General features: G+C 30.0%; 1 protein-coding gene across 1 annotated transcript; it reads right to left on the bottom strand.

Moving 5' to 3' along the window:
* Positions 1-3,423: 3,423 nt before the first annotated feature.
* On the bottom strand, positions 3,424-7,149 carry LOC108763455 (venom serine protease). Its single transcript, XM_018511097.1, has 8 exons — positions 7,099-7,149; positions 5,354-5,560; positions 4,750-4,957; positions 4,045-4,245; positions 3,836-3,975; positions 3,651-3,711; positions 3,540-3,575; positions 3,424-3,449 (listed from the first exon to the last, which is right to left on the bottom strand). The coding sequence occupies exons 1-8, from the start codon at positions 7,147-7,149 to the stop codon at positions 3,424-3,426; spliced, it is 930 nt and encodes a 309-aa protein (XP_018366599.1).
* Between the last annotated feature and the right edge of the window lie 12,066 nt (positions 7,150-19,215).

The raw sequence follows: 19,215 nt of genomic DNA, 5'->3' as shown, positions 1-19,215 counted from the left end.
TTTTCTGTAAAGTTGATAGTATTTGAGTAAAAAATTATTTAAAACCAATATTTTGCAATTTTTAATAATTAATATCTTGTTAACTGTTGCGAAAATTGCAAAATGATAAAGGATTTTTCGACTCAGTTTAGTCCGCTTTATCTACACAAAAGTGATTGGCAAAAAAGGTCGGGACACCCAGTATAAAGGTTTTACATGCACTTTATATTTGTAAAGATTCTTTAATTTCTGATATTTATTTAATACTTATAACGATTTTTATACTTTACTGCGCATATACTATATATAACAGTACATTTAATTAGTTTTTAATAAAAAAATTAATTAGGTTATAAATATATTATCTAAATTTTCAAATTAAGTTTAACACGCTATAGATTTGTAACACATAAATCATTTAGATATAAATTCATACTTACTTACCTTTTTAAAAAAATGCAAAAAAAGACACTGAAAGTACGTTCTCTTAAAAAAAAAGCTATTGTACCAAATTAAAAACTCAAGTACTATTTTTATTATTTACTTAACTTTAATAATATGTATCATTTATATAGAGTAAACTCGGGTATGATGGCCATAGTTTTTTAAAATGCAAAAAACATACATTTATTCTTGTTACTTTTTAATAATATTTGGGATATTACTTTCACTGAAGCTTAAAGTAACAAATACTATCGAAATTAAAGAAAAAATACTTAACAGAACTTTAATTTTATCAAAATATTACAAAGTATGCATTGATCTTATCTGATTCTTAGGGAAAAGATAGTCATGATATTAAAAAAAGATAGCCATAGTATTTATAAATAAATAGTGAAAATAAAAGTATTAATTATAGGTCACATTGCAATTTACGCACCTTTATTGTGTATGTAATGTTGATTATGGTAGCTTAACTGTAATTTATTAGACACTATAACAGTTTTTAGCAGACACGTGCAAAACTTTGCAGATAGTCGAAAGAAAAAATATTAGATAATATTTATATAATATTGTTATTTTGAACAGTGTACTCATATGAACTACTGTAAATATTGATTATCTTTAAGAATGTCTATAAAAATGCACTATTTATCAATTATTGGAGAAATTATGGCTTATGGCCATCTTTTCCGTATGGCCATAATACCCTAGTTTACCCTAAAAGATATTTTATATGAACTGAGACTAAATACCATATCAAATTAAATAATGAATATATAATCCAAGTAATACCATCTTTAATTTTTATATAATAAAACCTAAGTATAATGTATCTTTGTATTCCTATTGAAGGATTTTCTTATTTCAATCTACATCGCGCCAAATTCTTTTTAAAAGAAATTATTATAACATAATCAATTCAAAAACACTTTCTCTTTCAACTAAAGTAATAGTTACTTGTAATTCTTCTTCAAAACGTAATTTCTTCGAAACATTACATTACAAAATTGCGTTACCTTACTCAATACAAGTGTTACTACAAAGAATAAAAGAAGAACAACATAAAATAACAGTAAAAAATTAAAAAATTTAATTTTTGAGAATCTCTAGACCGTTAAAAGGCATGTATTTCCTATATTAAAAAAATTTAATTTAAATAGAAAAATTGTTATTACCTACTTGCTTGCTCCATTTCTCAAAATTTAATCCTAATTTTCTCTCATGACACGACACGACACTCTCGTGATCGAGCGTGGTGATTTCTCTCATATGCTTGTGGTGCGTATGCTGATTGTACACAGTCATATAAGTCCTATAACAGTTTTGCATCGATTCCGAAGGACGAAATTTTGCCGTTTTCTTTTAAGAGAAGATACAGTGGAACTTGCCTAACTTCAATACTCTGTAATCCCTTCTATATATGTGCTAGGGGGTTCGTAAAGTTTCCGCCTAGTTTTTTTGCCTAAAAAGCGCATTTATTTCAATAACAAAATGAATGAATACTTAATCAAAGTACTTGTTCTTAGATGCTATGATCTTTTTGCATCTTTCTGGCAGAAGTTGGATTCCGCGTCGATAGAACTGCTTGTCTTTTGATTTGATTCATTTAACAACCCTTTTTTTACTTCTCCGTAGTTTGCAAAGTGTGTATCCTCCAGATCGTGTTGCATTGAGCGGAATAGATAATCTGACCGAGCCAAGTCCGGTGAATACACTGCAGGCGGGACCTCCCATTCGAGCTCCAACAGCTTTTATTTTACAGCCAAAATAACATGAGGCCGAGTGTTATCGTGGAGAAGAATCACTTTTCGGCAATTTAATGCAATTGATGATTGTTTTTGCATCAAATTATCATTCAAACGCTCCAGTTATTGCCAATAACGTTCGGCATTGACTGTTTCATTCGAATTCAGAAGCTCGTGATACACCACTCCTTCCATATCCCATCAAATACAGAGCATAGCCTTAATTCTAGCCGTACACACTGGCTCCCCAGGACCTTAGTGAAACTTTCTAAGGCTGGCATTTCTGAAATTGGAAGGAGGGAAGTTCGGGACGTTGACGTAAAAAAAGTTTAGGGTTTCCTTAGCAGGTAGATGTGGTGGCGCGCGCCATTCGTCGCTAACTATCAAGTAATGAACGTTTGAAATGAGCTTGGAGTCTCCGAGATCAAGTGTATAACTGTAATTTTTCAAGGTATTTTTTCAAATTTGCATTGTTTTATGTTCATAATATTACATATTTATTAAAAATAATATTTAAACGTTGTTTAATATTTTAATTGTAATTTTTTTATTAAATTGTAATTGTTTTCGAGTGGAAGGTCGACCGAGAAAATAAAAGTGCACGCGAATTAATCAATAACATTTTTTATAATTTAAATCTGGAGAGTATGGAGACGCATACAAGAATACGAAACGATACAGAAAATTAAAAAATGCTCCGATCTCGTCCCGAAGCAGAGGAGCTTGAGAACTCTAGCAGTTCCGAAGAAGATTGTTTGTATACAGCTTTTTTGTAAAATTGTACACAGATAATATGCATTGGACAGACAATGTGACAGTATTGTCACAAATAATATAACAATATGTATTTTTTTAAAAAGTTTCGAATAAATAACTAACATTATATATGCATTTTTGTAAGAATTTGTTTCATTTTTCTACCTGTATTTATATTATTATATAATTTTTTAATGTTTTTATGCATTAATGATTTATTACATATATTGAAATTTTATATATCTACATTATATTTATTTTACGTACATATGAGTGTGTGTGTGCACGCGCGCGTACGCGGACGCACGATGTATACATATATTCACATATACATGACACACATATATTTATACATGTATATGTATATCAATGTATAATCGCGGATATAATTCAAAATATATGTTATATATTTAAAAACATAATAGTAAACATATATAATACAAAGCGTCGGCAGAGGTCCATAATCTTCTAAAACAGTTCTTCTTTTTAACTACGAGGCTCATTCAATTTTGCAATATCGTGCACCTACAATAAAAAAAAACGATACATATTACATCGATTCTCTTTTACAATAAAGTTTTTATACCTCTGATTCGCCTTTCTACAGACTCTTACCTGAAGTTACGGATTCTATCCAGTCGATATGAGCACCTGTACGTATGTTTATAATAGGTTTGTCTGAATAACTACAGCTTCCATTAAATATATAAATTATATTAATAATACCAGCTAATACTAAATTATGTGTGGCAGGATCTTGCCATAAAAGAGGTCCGCCCTCATCCAGCTATATGACATAAACAGAAACAGAAGAAATCTATTACTTAAAAATAGTTTTGCATCACAATTCTTGACTAATACATTTTGCACATTTGACATTTAAATTTACAATAATGAAGCTAATTGTTCACCACACACGTATCCTTTCCCAGAGTAAAAGTACATATATTAGTGTCGTTACTATCTGGGCATTCTTCATGTGGTACTACATCTAAATCTACTTTTTGGAGCGTATCGGATTTATTGCCGGCATATTCCAGTAAACCCCAGCCTAAAGATTAAATGATGTTAAAACTGATAATTATATTAGTAACTATGAAAATACTCAGAAAATACTAACCCAACGCAGTGACCTTATCACCAGTGAACGAGTCGTTTTTATGTTTAAATGGTAAGCATACCGGACCAACCTCAGCGCTAAATTTGATGCTTCCAACAATCTTACAAATACCTATAGAATTGTAAACAAATGCCGAAGAATCGTATTCATGAGTTATACATCTGCTTAGCTGATATATCTTGGTTGCGTTGGTATCACGATCTATCCGCAAAGTATAATGTACAAATTTAATATAAACTCCGATATTAAATTTATATTTACCTTATATAATAACTGTAAAAATTTTATATTAACAATCAAGGATGATTTCATTACATTCATTATTTTTCTACATATAAACGATAATGTTTTAAACTGATTTATATTAAATGTTACTTCATTATTAGCTATTCATCCTTCGTAACTTTGAATAAAAAATTTCAATTCAGTAAAGAATAAAGTGCTACATTTATGATTAAATAAAGAAATAAAAAATATTTTCTCCCTTCCTATTAAAAGATCTTTTTTCTATTAACAAAAAAATTATAAAAGTTTCATATCATTAACTTTTCAAATAATTTGTATTACAAGGAAATAATTATGCAATTCAATTTGACATTATTGTAACTGTAAACGCAAATTTCATTTGCTAAACATTTTTTAAATATTTATAACCTTTAAATATTATTTATAATAGATATCAGTATATATCTCATCAACAGTCACCTGTGGATGTATCATGTTCACCAACAACTACGATAGTCCTATTAAGGAATCTACGCATTAACATGACTACGCAATGACCTGCTGTTATTACATATTGTTCAGATATTATAGTACCACCGTAAAATATTTTTCCAGATTCAGCATTCATAAATCCAACCATCCAAGGAAATTCATTTACTTGGGTTTCCTTACCGCCTACTATTTTAGTCTAACAATAAATAAGCAATGTAAATAATATTTATTAATACCGAATAAATTACTATATTTAATAAATTTACATAGTTGATTGAAGCCAAATACAACAAAGAATACTAGAAAAAAAGAACAGCTAAAAATTTCACTGATTCAGCAAATCTATACTCGTAATATACGGACAGTCGGTTTTCTATGTTAAAGTAGCAAAGTTGAATTGACAGTTGAATAATATTAGCGATTTGTTAAACTATCAAATCTTCTTTATAGTTATATATATTGAATTCGCGTAGTAAGCTGTAGCTTTGCTATATCACCAAATCTATTTTTTTTGCGTAAAGTAATAAATAAAAAATAAATAAAAACTTTCAAATAAATAAGTAGCATTTCATAAATTTTAATTTAAACTTACCACTTTTTTCCTACTACACTGACAGGTATTTGTATCATTATTTGTATCAGTTTCAATTTTACATGAAAATCGACTTTGCGAGTTAAATGTCGAAATCAATTTTATAGTTGGATTAAATCCTTCGAAGGCAAATGTAGCAATACCACAATAGGTAGATGTGGAACGTCCATTGTTAACAAGAAATTTATTTGCATTACAGTCACTATCCTGTGAAATAATTTATTAAATTTTTTGCGCGCGCATAAGCGTTCTTTTTATCCTTTTTTTAAAAACAACTTTGGCAATAATTATAATAATACAAATTCTTGATTAAAATCCTTATGGTATGCTTAAAAATCTAATTAAGATATATGTATGTCTAAATTTCAAACAAAATTTATATAACAAACTTACTAGATCAATAGAACATGTTGCTTTGATAACATAGGCGCTGCGTATTTGCCAAGTGTATTCATCTTCATATTGATATCATCACATAGACCGTTATTACATAGATAATACGTTTGTCCCTTTTCTACATTCAAAAGCTTGTAACTTTTAGGTTCAACTTCATTTAGCATCAAGAGAGACAGCACCAAGCCGAATAAAACTACTTTGACTATAATAATTATACTGCTTTATAATTACATATACTAATAAAACTCCGTATTAGTATAAAGTTTTTAATGTGACATTTACGACATCTGATTTGATAATATTAATTAATAAAGTTTATCATTTCGTTTTGTTGTAAATTTTTATATCCAGAATAATAATATAAAATGTACGAAATGAAAGATGTTAGTACATTTATACTTCAAATCTTATGTATTGTTATGCATTATAAGTAGTATAGGTGTATATATTGTTTTATTATATTATATTTTTATAACTTATATGTTTACTTATATATTTCATTATGTATACTACTGTGGAAAAGTTTCCGAACATGGAATTTTAAATTGCACAATATTCTGATCACCAAAAATTCGATAAAAGAAATCATCGCAGGTAAAAAATATAACAAAAGTATTTTAAAGCTTGAAACTTAAGCTTTGGCCGCTTTTAAAAAAATTTTTATTTTTACAGTTTTGTATCTTAACAAGTACCATTATCGCATAGTAAATGGCTGGTCGTTATCGCGTGTTCAAGACAAACTAGGTAACATTTTTTTTGCTATTTTTTACTTAATGTTTACTTCTTTTTGCGTTTATAATTTATCCTATGGCTCTGCGAAAAAATAAAAAAATTAAAAAATATTTTAAAATAATTTATTTTTGTAAGAGAACTATGAATTTTTGTAAAAAATAGAAATAAAAAATATAAATAAAATGAGATAAAAGCCGTTTAAAACAATCAAAATATACATTAATTTTTTCATAATTAAATATGTATTGAAAGATATTAAAAAGTTTGTAGGTTATTGCCGTGTTTCTATTCACTGTTACATTCTTACATTTTGTTTATTACGCGTCGTAACATCAATTCGACAAGTTCACATGTTCACTCGTTTTATTTTATTTCATTTTAATTTATTCAAAAATTTCCAATTTTAATATGTGACGAATATTGTATTCTTGGTTCGAAAAGTATTTTACAAGGTTGTTTGTGACCTGTCTGGAGATGTGAGATGAGCATTTTTAGTCATCGTTGTCCCCTGTACAATTAAAAAATTTTTTTTTTCTACAACAATTTTCAGCTAGAGGTTTATCTCAATTCAGCTAAGCAACTGCGTTGGACAACTGCTCGTGTTCTCATGTCCTTACCGGAAGAGTCACATTCGACATACCATCGGAAAATTGCGGCGATGTTTGCATTTTTGTAATATGCGGTATTATTTAATTGTTATTATATTAAGCTGAGGATGACTCGAATTCGGAGTCGAAACGTTCTTGGAATTTTATTATAATTAAATGTAATTTCGCTTCAAAAACAACTTGCGTTTGACTCCTATGGCTTAGAATGATTTTCTTATTTAGACAATTTAATTACTAAATTATATAAGGTTGGAAAAAAAGAATATATACCAGAATAAAATTACCAATAAAAAAATAATTTAAAAGTATGTATCTATAAATTCTGATTCATTAATATATAATAGCGATTTTCTGCATAGTAAAAAAATTTTACAAGATATTGTCTTATATATAAATGTAAATTCTTCTAATTTTATTAATATAATTTATATATACTTATATGTATGTTTGCTGTATTATCATTAAAATAGTAGAAATGGTAGTCATAAATGTTTCATTAATTTATAACTAATTTAATTAATACTAATTTTAACTTTTACATATTGTACATTCTTTTATATTCTCGTAGAACTTCCAGCACACAAAAAATTCCATCATCAGGACGCGTTTATCGTAACAACTTTCGTAAATGATCAATGTAGTGGCTTGCACCGTATAATGTGTATCATATCAAGTGTTTTACTGATAAAAAGAAGCAATTGTTCTTTGCAATAAATGTAGGTCGACTGTTTTATAATCTTACACACAACGATGACAATACATGTCGATATTCGTTTCTGTCAATACTTATATATTCATCGGTACTATATTTCTTTTCGTATGTGTAATAATGAGCTTCTTATCGATAACTATAGACAATGATTAATAGATAATGACTATAATCTGCGTTAACTATAGACCATGATTAATAGACAATGACTATAATCTGCATTCGAGAAATGCGTTATCAGAGCTATTGCATCGTTCTATCCATGTTTTACATCTGAACAGTAAAAATAAAATGATACAACAGTGCTGATAACGTTCCTCGAACGCAACTTATAATTATTGTTTATTAATGTTCTTAGTCAGTATAAATTCTTAGAAACTTTAAGGAAAAACTATTTTTTCCAGTTTTTTTTCTTTACCATATTTTTCCAGACTTTTTTCTTTTAAGATAATTTTATTTTTATTATCCTTTATGTGTGTATATAGGGGAGACCCCGGGGCTGGTTGTCGTATACGGGATTGATTGTCAAAATGCTTATAATTCAAACAGGACGGCAAAAGAATTTTTTTTTTCGACTGTAGATTACTGTTATAATATTAATTTGTTGTTTAAAATGATTTGCATCACAAGCATTGTATATATTACTTATAACGGTTTTTAAGAAAATGAAGTTGGTGAGTAAATTTTTCTTATCACCTATTTTATTGTCTGACGAATCTTTGACATTATTAATCAAATATGATACAATTCATTAATCATTATCATGACAAGGTTTGCGAATACAATCTTTTTTATTAAAAATGGCTATGTCAATTAATTTTAATATCTTTAGTGAACACATTTTCAGAGAATATACTTATATATACAAATATATTATATTTTATATAGATTTATGTTTTTTTTTTATTTTTCGTATAAAAATTAAAAAAATAAATTACATATTTTATAATTAAAATAACTATTTTATTTTTATTAATACCATAATTACTATTATTTCTCAAAATATAGAACTGATATTAAAATAAAAATTGTATTTTTTATGTGTGTTGTCTATAACGAATATTATACTATGTTACTGCCAATCCTAGAGCGTGTAACAATCAACCCAGAACACGGGATTAATTGTCATATTTTTACAGCTTCATTTAAAATTAAATAACTTATTCTTATGATATGATGAATTCACGAGTAATATTTTTTTGAATCAGGCAATCGTTTTGTAGGTAAACAAAGTCCTTCTAATTTTTTTTTTCCTAGATTTTATTTTTCCAAAAGTTAAGAACTCTGTTGTCTATTGATAATAGGCTCATTATTTCGTAAATGAAAGATAAAAACGAGTGCATTACCATCGTTGCAATATTTTACTTTATACAAACGTCACAAAAATGTAACATGAATTTAATTATTACAAAATAAAATAATAGTAAAAGTTCGCATCTAATGAAGATAAAGATGCTGCTTTATGTGTATCGGGTTAGGGAAAAAGTCTTTTTACAAGTTAGAGCATAATTGAAACATATTTTTTTAATTGTTTACAAATTCTTTTATTAAACCAAATATGTGCCGTTTTGGTCGATGATCTTTCGCTATTTTTTGGGTAGAGTCATTATTCCATCAGTGTAAAACTTCTATGATTTCTCGGTAAAATACCGAGAATAAGTGATTTTCGCAGGCCTCTTTTGAAGTCAAGTTTACTTTATTAAGGAAGTTTTGCAAAGATCGAAACAAATGGTAATCGGACGTCAAAATTATACAGTGGATGCATCAAAACTTCCCAGCCAAGCTCTCTCAATTTTTGTCGAGTCATCAGAGATGTGTGTGGCCTAGTAGCATCATGATGGAAGACAACGGCTTTTCTATTGATCAATTCTGGCCTTTTTTCCTGAATGGATTGCTCCAATTTTATTAGTTGTTGACGGTAGAGATCAGAATCAATCGTTTTGCCTGGCGGCAGCAGTTTATAATGGACGACTCCTTCTTTGACGTCAATCTGGATTTTGCGATTGTTGTGTGATGCCTCATTTCGTTTCTCTCTCTCGACCACGATCCCTTTCGAACATTATTATCATATGTTATCTACTTTTCATCGCCCGTTATCAGTCTTTTCAGAAAAGGTTCAATTTTGTATCGTTTCAACAGCAATTTACAAATGGAAATTCGATCCATTAATTTTTTACCGTCAAATATAGCACCCAAATATCGAGCTTTTTTGTATATCCAGCCTTATACAAGTGCCCCAAAACAGTTTTATGATCAATGTTTAGCTCCTTAAGTAAGTCATAGCTGTTCACATGACGATTTTCTTCAATTTTTTGGAAGATTTCATCGACATTTTTCACAATAGGCCGACCAGAATGATGTGCATCTTTGACATCAAAATTTCCATCTCGAAATTGGCGAAATCCGCTGCTGTTTGTTTAGTTAGAGCATCCTCTTCATAAACATGACTAATTTTTTCTGCAACTTGCGCAGCGTTCTTATCTTTTTAAAAATAAAAAAGTAAAATGTGTCGGAAAAATTCTTAATTTTCATTCATTTTCAAATTTGATTGAATGCGTCAGTATCGTTCAAATCTATGATCAATCTATTTCTAAGTGTTATATGAAATAGCACCTTTCCGATGATATATAACCTAATACGTCACACAGTGACACTTAAAAAATCGATCAGATCTCCATGTATCGGCTATATGTAGAAAGACTTTTCCTTATCCCAATATAGTATAATGATATAATGATTTTTTTCATCAAATAATCGTATGTTGATCTATCTACGTACTTTAATATTTTTATAACTTGCAAGATCATTTCAAGATTTTAAAATTTATTAACATTATTTGTATAGAATTGCCATTTTCAATACCGTACATATTTTTAATAATAAATAATTTTAATAATAATATTGTGCATACAGGAAATCCTCAGATCAACCACGGAACTCGCCTGAGGGTTCGCCACTTCTATGCCGAACAAGTTTGTGGAATTTTCTTCTCATTTACGCCGGTCTGCAACGTAGCGTGTTTTGCGACTCTCAATTAATTTTCCAACAAAACTATTCAGCACACCGCCAATAGTTGCGACCATTTCGAGTCAAGCGTTGCTCATGTAGGGTATCTTCCGTAAAATGCGAAATAACGAGAGTATATGGCCATTTGCTTCGAAGGCTTCAAGCTTCGAATCTCCGAAGCTTCGAAAAATCAAAATTGTACAAGTATTAATTTAATGTAATTAATAGTATAGTCAATAAATGAATAGATTTTTATAAAGAGATATATAAATATATTTACGAATATATATATTATGATTGTATTTTTATTTCTTTCTATTCACATAAATATATTTTTCAAAGTTTCGAAGACCTTAAACTTCAAACTCTCGAATTTAACTTTGAAGGTTTGAATTCTTTCAAAGCTTATGAATCTTCGAAGTTATCAAAGTAATAGACAGCTCTACTTGAGAGATTTTTAACTGAAAATGTGTGTATTTTTATACATTTACGTTAATTAATTAATGAGCCCCAAATACCGTCGAGGTTGGATCTTAGTGCCTAATAATATTTCTACGTAAATTATTAAACACATTTTCTTCAACATTTCTTTATACATTTATTTATATGAGATATGCAAAAAATATCCAAGTTGACTATTCTTATCATGATCATAAACTTTTATTTCGTTTCTTCACGGAGAAAAATGGTTAAATAATTTCTCTCTTATAAGACTAGTACAAATGTTCTGGCTATTTTTGCCGAACTTATGATAAACTTTACTTGCCTGAAAGTAAAAATACTGGATCAAAGTGTAAAAAATACATTACACAATAGTAAATCCATTCAAGTAATTATTATTTACGTAAAGTAAATCATACTATTTTCAAGAAATCTGAAAATTTGGACAACTCTCAAAATTTACTTTACGAAATGTAAAAAGTACCTTACTATATAGTACAGCTATACGACAATCGCTCGTTTACCAGAAAAGTAAAGTAAATTTTACACAAGTAGGCTCTTGCTCAATATATGAACCTGCCATTCCATAAAATTTACTATAATTTTAGCGTATATTTCTTCACATTTTTCTCCGTACTGTGATAAGTTCAATCAGGGTTTTTATAGGGTTGTTTTTTCAATATTGTGATATTTATGGTGTCTTCTTCCCCTCTTGCTGCCACTCTGTTTCTCGAACTCTACGCGAATGCTGGACGGATGTATTTGCTGTGGGGTAACACGGACCGTGACATGCACAATGTCTTCACCGGCCAATTCTGCGCCTCGTTTCACCACAGGACGTCTGTCCCGTAGCGAGAAAGCTTGAGAATCACTTGAGCGGAACGTGTCTCGCGGAGAATCGTCTGATGCTGGTAAATAACCGAGCTAACTGCTAATTCGATTTACTGGCCAACCCCCGCCTGCCCCGTTCGCTCTCTCAGATCCAATTAGCGACGAGTTATGGGGCTTCATAGGAGCAATCAGCTAGTCTCTACAATTAAATTTCACACACCGCTATGTCAATCATCGTTTTGGATTCGCTTCAGGAAATAGAAAGACGGTTCTTCCGACCTGCGGGAAGAAACAATGCTCATAAATCCTGAGACAACAGTAACGTCCGTAAAATATCGCGGGCGCGTCATAAAAACGTCCTAATCTCTCAAAAGCGCTTCAAATCTTTTCTAGTGGAATGCTAAAATCTTTCCGTTGTTGAATCCTTAAATATTTAGGAATCTGTGAATTAAAAGGGGTGTAGTCTCATTACCTTTTTAAATTTAAAGCGACTCTAGAGTGATTTTCCATATAAATGGTGGTTTCACTTGTAATTTTCCGCACGGAAAATGTTACCTAGCGATTGAATGGCTCGTGTCGAAGTGGATCGATAGCAAAGTGACAGGTGATAGATAACTATTGCAAATACTAAAGTTCGCTTACGTTAGCGACAATTTGTTTGTCATCGGAGAGACTGAAAATGTATGAGGTTTCTATGCATTAGTCATTTATTACAAGAGTCATATATTCTCTCGATATATTATAGATCGTCATATATAAAACACAATTAAAAAATATTAATCGTTATATATATATATATATATATATAACTATAACTTATATAATAATAATAAAAATTGTAAATAAAAATTGTATTTCACATATTATATTTGTTTTACATATTTGTTATATTTGTTTTAATATATTGAAAGGTAATATTATTTTATTTACTGCGCAAGGCAAATAGAAATTGTGTTATCTTTTAATATAATAGAGAGAAAATTATTAGATTGTTACAGTTTCGATGGGATTCACGTCATTGCGCAATTAATTAATTAAGAAATACATCCTATGTGATTTTCGATATTGCGTAGTATAAACAAACTCTATTAATATTTAACGTCAGCTGAATTTCAAATTAAAATGATGACAAGGTCTTGGTGAATGACAAGGTAAATATTTGTTTATAATTAACTGACGGATAAATTAATGCTTTCTGGTAATATCATCCTGTTTAATACAGAAAAAAACGCTTCATTTCATGAATATAGAAATAAACGTCACTTCTCTTAATTCAATTTTCGATATTTTTGAGGAGAACGCGAGACTTTTGTCGCATCCTATACGTATTCGTGTGTAGCACGTCGTACTTATATAATATGTATGCACTCTCTATAAATTCTTCAACATCTGACAGTCACCCCTGCGCAAGTTGAGATAACACAAGAATAACATGGAGCGCTATATCGCTGGTGCACTTGTTCTCGGAACTCCGGGCTTTCTAATTTAAAATAACGAGACACAGGAATCTATTGCCGCGCAGTCCTCGCGTGTCGAGAACATCGTCTCAGCGTGCATTCCAGCGTTAAAATTTTCGCACGGAAACGAGGAAATGTCTCCGCCACGCATTCGCAATAGGACAAAAAGACATTCGGAAGCCGCATAACGGGCATCCCATTAAAAGAGCGGTACTTTCCCTTTCATAGCAAATACTGCAGTTCGACGAAGCGAAATCCTGCTGCGTCTGTATTAGACGCAAAGCCCATTAAGCCTTACTCATTGTCGTACATTATAAAAATCACATTTAACCGCGTTACATTCTAAGAATTCGGAACAAGAGAAAAGGAGAAAGAAAGGAGAACAGAAACCGGATTCATTGTCGGTTTTTATTTTAAAACCGTCTTAAGTAATGTCTTAAGATGCTAATACGGCCCTCTGATTGGCTTATAACATCTTAAGACTGTATTTAAGACAACCTCAAATATAAGAACCAACTGTGAATACCGGCCAGAGTTTTTAATTTACACTGTTAAAAATGTCATGAAATTTAATATACTTAAGTTACACGATTTGAACTTAATTTCATGACATTACATTAAATTTAATGTATTTATAAATGAAAAGTATATTTGTGTACATGTACATGAAATTTAATGTAATTTTCATAAAAATTTATGAAATTTAATGTACTTTTTATAAAATTTTATGAAAAGTACATTAAATATCATAAATTTAATGAACACGTTCATTACATTTAAGTAACCACTGTAACTTAATTTTCAGTTAAATCATTCATTAGTTTTAATTTCATAACCACGAGCTTCATTTACGTGTAAAGGAAGCTCGTGGTTACGTTTCTAACAGTGTACAAGAGAAAAATATATTGAGTCGGAACAAAAATTCGTGGCGCCACTTTACTTGTATCGTATCTATATGTTTTCAAAAAAATAGCAATTATATCATTCGATAGAATAAAGTTTTAGTTTTAAGAATCCGTTTTTGAATTACGATATGATAATTGTTAACAGAGTTATGAGCAAAATAAAAATCTTTTTATTTAATTCACGATAACACAATAACAACAAATCTTGAGAATATTTTTAAAAAACGATTTTTTAGAAAAAACTTTGAGGTGTCATGTTAGAGAGAGTCGAAAAAATTTTATAGTTATATTCTGGTTTAACGATTTGAGAGAAATTGCTTATTTTGAAAAAGACAAAATTTTCCTCTAAATTTATTCTAAAGAAACTTGATACGGTATATACCGCTCCTTACTGAAACTTTGAATTTACTTGTATTCTATTGTCGAGCTTTCTCCTTGGAATAACATCGAGAACATTTCCGCGTTTTACGTTTGCGGCCAATTGTTTGGAGATTACATTCTAAAACTACTACGTACCCATCAAAGTAGTTGAATCGCAATCCTCTGTTCTTGAGACATTCGCAGAGGAGATTCAGGCTCATTTATACCAATGTAGATTAACTTAAATCTTGATTTAATTTATTTTTCATTCTTTTTTTCTTGTTCTTAAAATTACAATAACTGGAAAATAAAATTTTCAGCGCTGCAACTATTCGTGGATTATTAAAAATGTATTTGCTGCTGCAGCAAAAGAATTTGCTATTTGTTATTGTATCTGTTTCTTATCAAAGTCTGCTATGATAATATCGATTATAGATTACAAACTGAAAATTCGCTCTTAATTAACAGATGTAACTAACGTAATAAAAGTATGAATCATACTTAAACTAAATTTTTCACTAAAACCGCTTACCTGCGAACTATATGAGACTTTTCAACAGATAAACACGGTGAAATATGTTTGTATTTAAAACATAGAAATTATAGAACAAAAGACGCTGCAGTATTATAAGATTTTTCTACATCCTAATGAAATATTCCTTAAAGGCGAGTCTACAAAAGTCCAAGATAGAGTTCCATCATGATGAAAGTAAATGGAATATTTATTTTGAGTATTTTCATAGTACAATTTTTTATTCTATGTTTAACTTAAGGAATTTTTACACGTAATAAAAAATTGTACTGTCATTATCACGATAGCTTTCCCAATTATTTTCATCACATGAAGCTCTATTTTTAAAGTATCGCCTTCAAGGAATATTTCCTTGAAAATGAATAAATGAAAAATGATAATACTGCTTTTATTCTGTGTGGCTTTTTAAATACGAAAGGATTATATGTGCCAATAAAATGTGTTCTTATAATAGCATCTATAATATTATCAGAAACGTCAAAACTTTTGTCTGTCACGGTGAAAAATTATGTGCGTGCGTTAATTAATTGTTACAACGCATTCTGTTATTAAAGTAACTATAAATTTTTTCTACTATCAAAATAATCAAATTTTTGTGATCCTTACTTATATTGTCTACAGCTAATTAAAACTAGCTACACTGCTAAAAAATTTAGTTATTCTTATATTACGACTGAAACTATCACATATAGATCTTTGCTATCGCAACAAATATTTTTTTCCGCGTAAAAGAAAATAAAAAGTAAGTTAAACAAAGATTAAACAGTATAGAATCTACATTAGTAGAAATGGACATTGATCGTTAGATTCTAAGACAGACGTTTTATGTTTATAATTTATTATCCCATATTATGTCACTTTCGAAACGTATCTGATATAAAGGACGTAATAAATTGCTCTTCACAAACTTAACTTCTTAGACTTAACTCGTCGCCTTCTGCTTGTTAGACTTTAACTAATATCACATCAATAACCATGAGTAGCGACTTCTACAAGTCCAACGAACCCGTTCGCTCAGATAAGAGTTGATTGAGTGGCCACGGAAGAGTCGACGTTGCGAGCAGATTTTAGAATCGAATCTAGGAAAGTACGGTGCGAAGCAAGGAAGCGAGGAAGCGAGGAGTTTATGGCGCGTCGAGCCGTAAAACTTAAGATCGATCGCCGCGGGAAGTGTGCCGTCGTTGTGCCGTCGATCTAACGGCAGCGTTACCTTGCAACTTCTTAAACGAATAATCTCGTTCTCTCGCTTAGTTGTTCGCGCGAGAATTGCATCCCGGTTACTCTTGAAGAGTACAGCCGCATGTGGAATCGCGTACAACGGTTTCGTATGCGGTTAATCGAGACGAACCATATACGCATAATTTCCTCCTTTCTATATTGTTCCGAACACACTAAAAAATAGGAGTATGGATTTAACATCATGGATGTTAAATATAATTTTCATCAATAATACAAACATCAACATATAGGATGCTTTTTATTTGGTAACACAAGTCGACACTTGAGTCGTTCTATCTTGTTACTGTCTGAATGCCAATAAAGTAACATAAAATGATGTTTGTGTCGATTTGATGTGTCACTAAACGGGAAAGTATAATTATCTAGAATGTGGATTTAACATCATGGTTTAAATACAAAGAAATAGGGATGTAGATTTAACTCCACCAGTATTAAATATAATTCTCACCGTATTATAGTATTGATATAAACATCAATATGGTATGGACCATGGATATTAAATTCACCATATTCTCACATTTCCATCAACATTATCAACAGCAAGACGGCGAGAATTATATATAAATGTCTCGTAATGTTAAAACCCATACTCATATCTTTTACAGTAAAGATTTTAATTCAAACACAAATTTCCTGCTCCACTTAACGCTTGCTAGGTCACTTCGATCTTATCTCTTTAATAACGAATTCGGTCGCTTGCATTAAACCAGAATTAAGTGCATACTAAAAGCTGCTGTGCATGAAATTAGCAAAATTAAATGTAAAAGAATATAAATATTTTAAATGATTAAATATCCAATAATGATACTGTTACATTATTTAACAGAGGATGTACGTGTATTATTTTCCAAATTATATTATGCCACTACATTTAGACACTTTATATAAAGTAGTCTTTAATGCGCGCGCTAATCCAGTGTAGTGCAAATCGAATTCACCATGACTGATATCAAGATGGCAAAGAATGCAAATGAAATCTTTTTATCCTTGTTTTATCTCCCGAGGATAATTCGCTAACAGTTAGACAGAATGGGATTTATCGCCGTCCGTAATTTTCTTTATTTTAATTCTCTCTTTTGCATCGGTTTCATTATGCAAAGCCTTTGTAACTATTGCAGCCGCAACCGCAGTTATTTAAAACTTCTTTGTTTTCATTATCGATTTAAATATACTGCTTATGCTACTTTTTCTGTCGCGGTGAAGCTTGTTCCAGATGATAAATTTTGTTCCTTCTTCTCTCTCCCGATTCTGTTTGTTCTTTTCGTTGGGTTTGTTAAATTAATTCGACTGCGGTGAGAGGAATATGGTGTGGACATAATAACTGGCACACGACCAATACTAGAAAATTTGTATTTATTCGTTAAATAATACCCCTCGCTTCATTTCGCTATCATTTTTCGCTCCGCGACGTGCGTGTGGTAGCTTTGCGGTATAAATTTAATTAATAATTTAACAGTATTCTTTCGATATTACTAGTAATTACGTATTCAATAATTACGTATTCAGATATCGAACGGCTATATACTTCCGACCCAATTCGCGTGTGTCTCTCTCTCATTCATTATTTCGTAGAATCAATGCATGTTATATTACTTCATATATTATTATTATTATTTTGTGAAAAGATATTTTTAACTTTATTCGTTGAATATGCCCTTTACAAAATTAATAATATAGTAACAAAGTGACTAAAAATTAAAGAATGTATATCAAATAAAGTATTATATCGCGTATAGCGCAGCTTTGTTAGATAATAATTAGACATCTGATTTCATATTTTTTTAGAAAGCAGATTGGAAAGTAACATAAAAATAGAAATCCGTCTTATTAAAAAAACATTCTACAAATGTATATTTATTTATGCATATTGTGCATATTTGCATATTTGTGCAAATTTGTATATTCTGTGCATGTCTGTAAAAAAGTATCTGCATAAAAATCCGATATCTAATGATGATCGTCAGGCAACTAATATAAGTTCCAAAAGATGTGAAAATAATGATTTTTTCTCTTCCCCTCTTTTTTTCCTGCCTTTCTTTTTCTTTTTATTAAGCCACAATAAAATCTGCTTTTACGCATCCTGTCCATTTCATCCCCTACTTCCCCCCCAACATTGGATTAACCCTTAAAAGTCACATTACAGGATTACGGGAACAATATACTTGACCCAATTCAATTACTTACAATTTTGATAAAAATAAATATATTGTAGATTATATATTATTATAGACTTCATAGATCTATAATAATTAGATCTGCAATATTATAGATCTTTTTTTCAATCGTAACGATAGATATAATAAAGAATATAATGATGCGAAGCAAATGGTGTTTAGACAAGATCAAAATCGGAACATAAAACGTCTTAAAAACATTTTAAAGACATTTTTACGAGAACCATCTAAAGTGGTAATTACAATGAAATTTTAAAACGTCAAATTTAAGCTTAAGACGTAAATCGATTATTCTCTTCACATTTGACTATGATTGGTAATTTTTTTGTTCTACTAATGTAAGATTAGCTTCATTCAATTTCATTCAACTTACTCTCTTTATTTTTTTTTTATTCTAAGAACAGAAAAGAGTGAACAATACATTAAACCGAGATTACAGTTAATCTTACATGGTAAAACCGCTCCTTAAAGT

This window comes from Trachymyrmex cornetzi, unplaced genomic scaffold (assembly GCF_001594075.2).
Source record: "Trachymyrmex cornetzi isolate Tcor2-1 unplaced genomic scaffold, Tcor1.1 scaffold361, whole genome shotgun sequence".
Taxonomy (NCBI): Eukaryota; Metazoa; Arthropoda; class Insecta; order Hymenoptera; family Formicidae; genus Trachymyrmex; species Trachymyrmex cornetzi.
The sequence above is the reverse complement of the archived record's forward strand: the minus strand, read 5'-3'. Positions and strand labels throughout refer to the sequence as shown.

Coding starts and splice junctions, on each gene's coding strand:
- LOC108763455 (XM_018511097.1), bottom strand. CDS start 7,149: ATGCAAACATCGCCGCAATTTTCCGATGGTATGTCGAATGTGACTCTT. Junction 4,958..5,353: donor AGTGTAGTAGGAAAAAAGTG/GTAAGTTTAAAT, acceptor ATTTATTGTTAG/ACTAAAATAGTAGGCGGTAA. Junction 3,712..3,835: donor TGGGAAAGGATACGTGTGTG/GTGAACAATTAG, acceptor TATGTCATATAG/CTGGATGAGGGCGGACCTCT.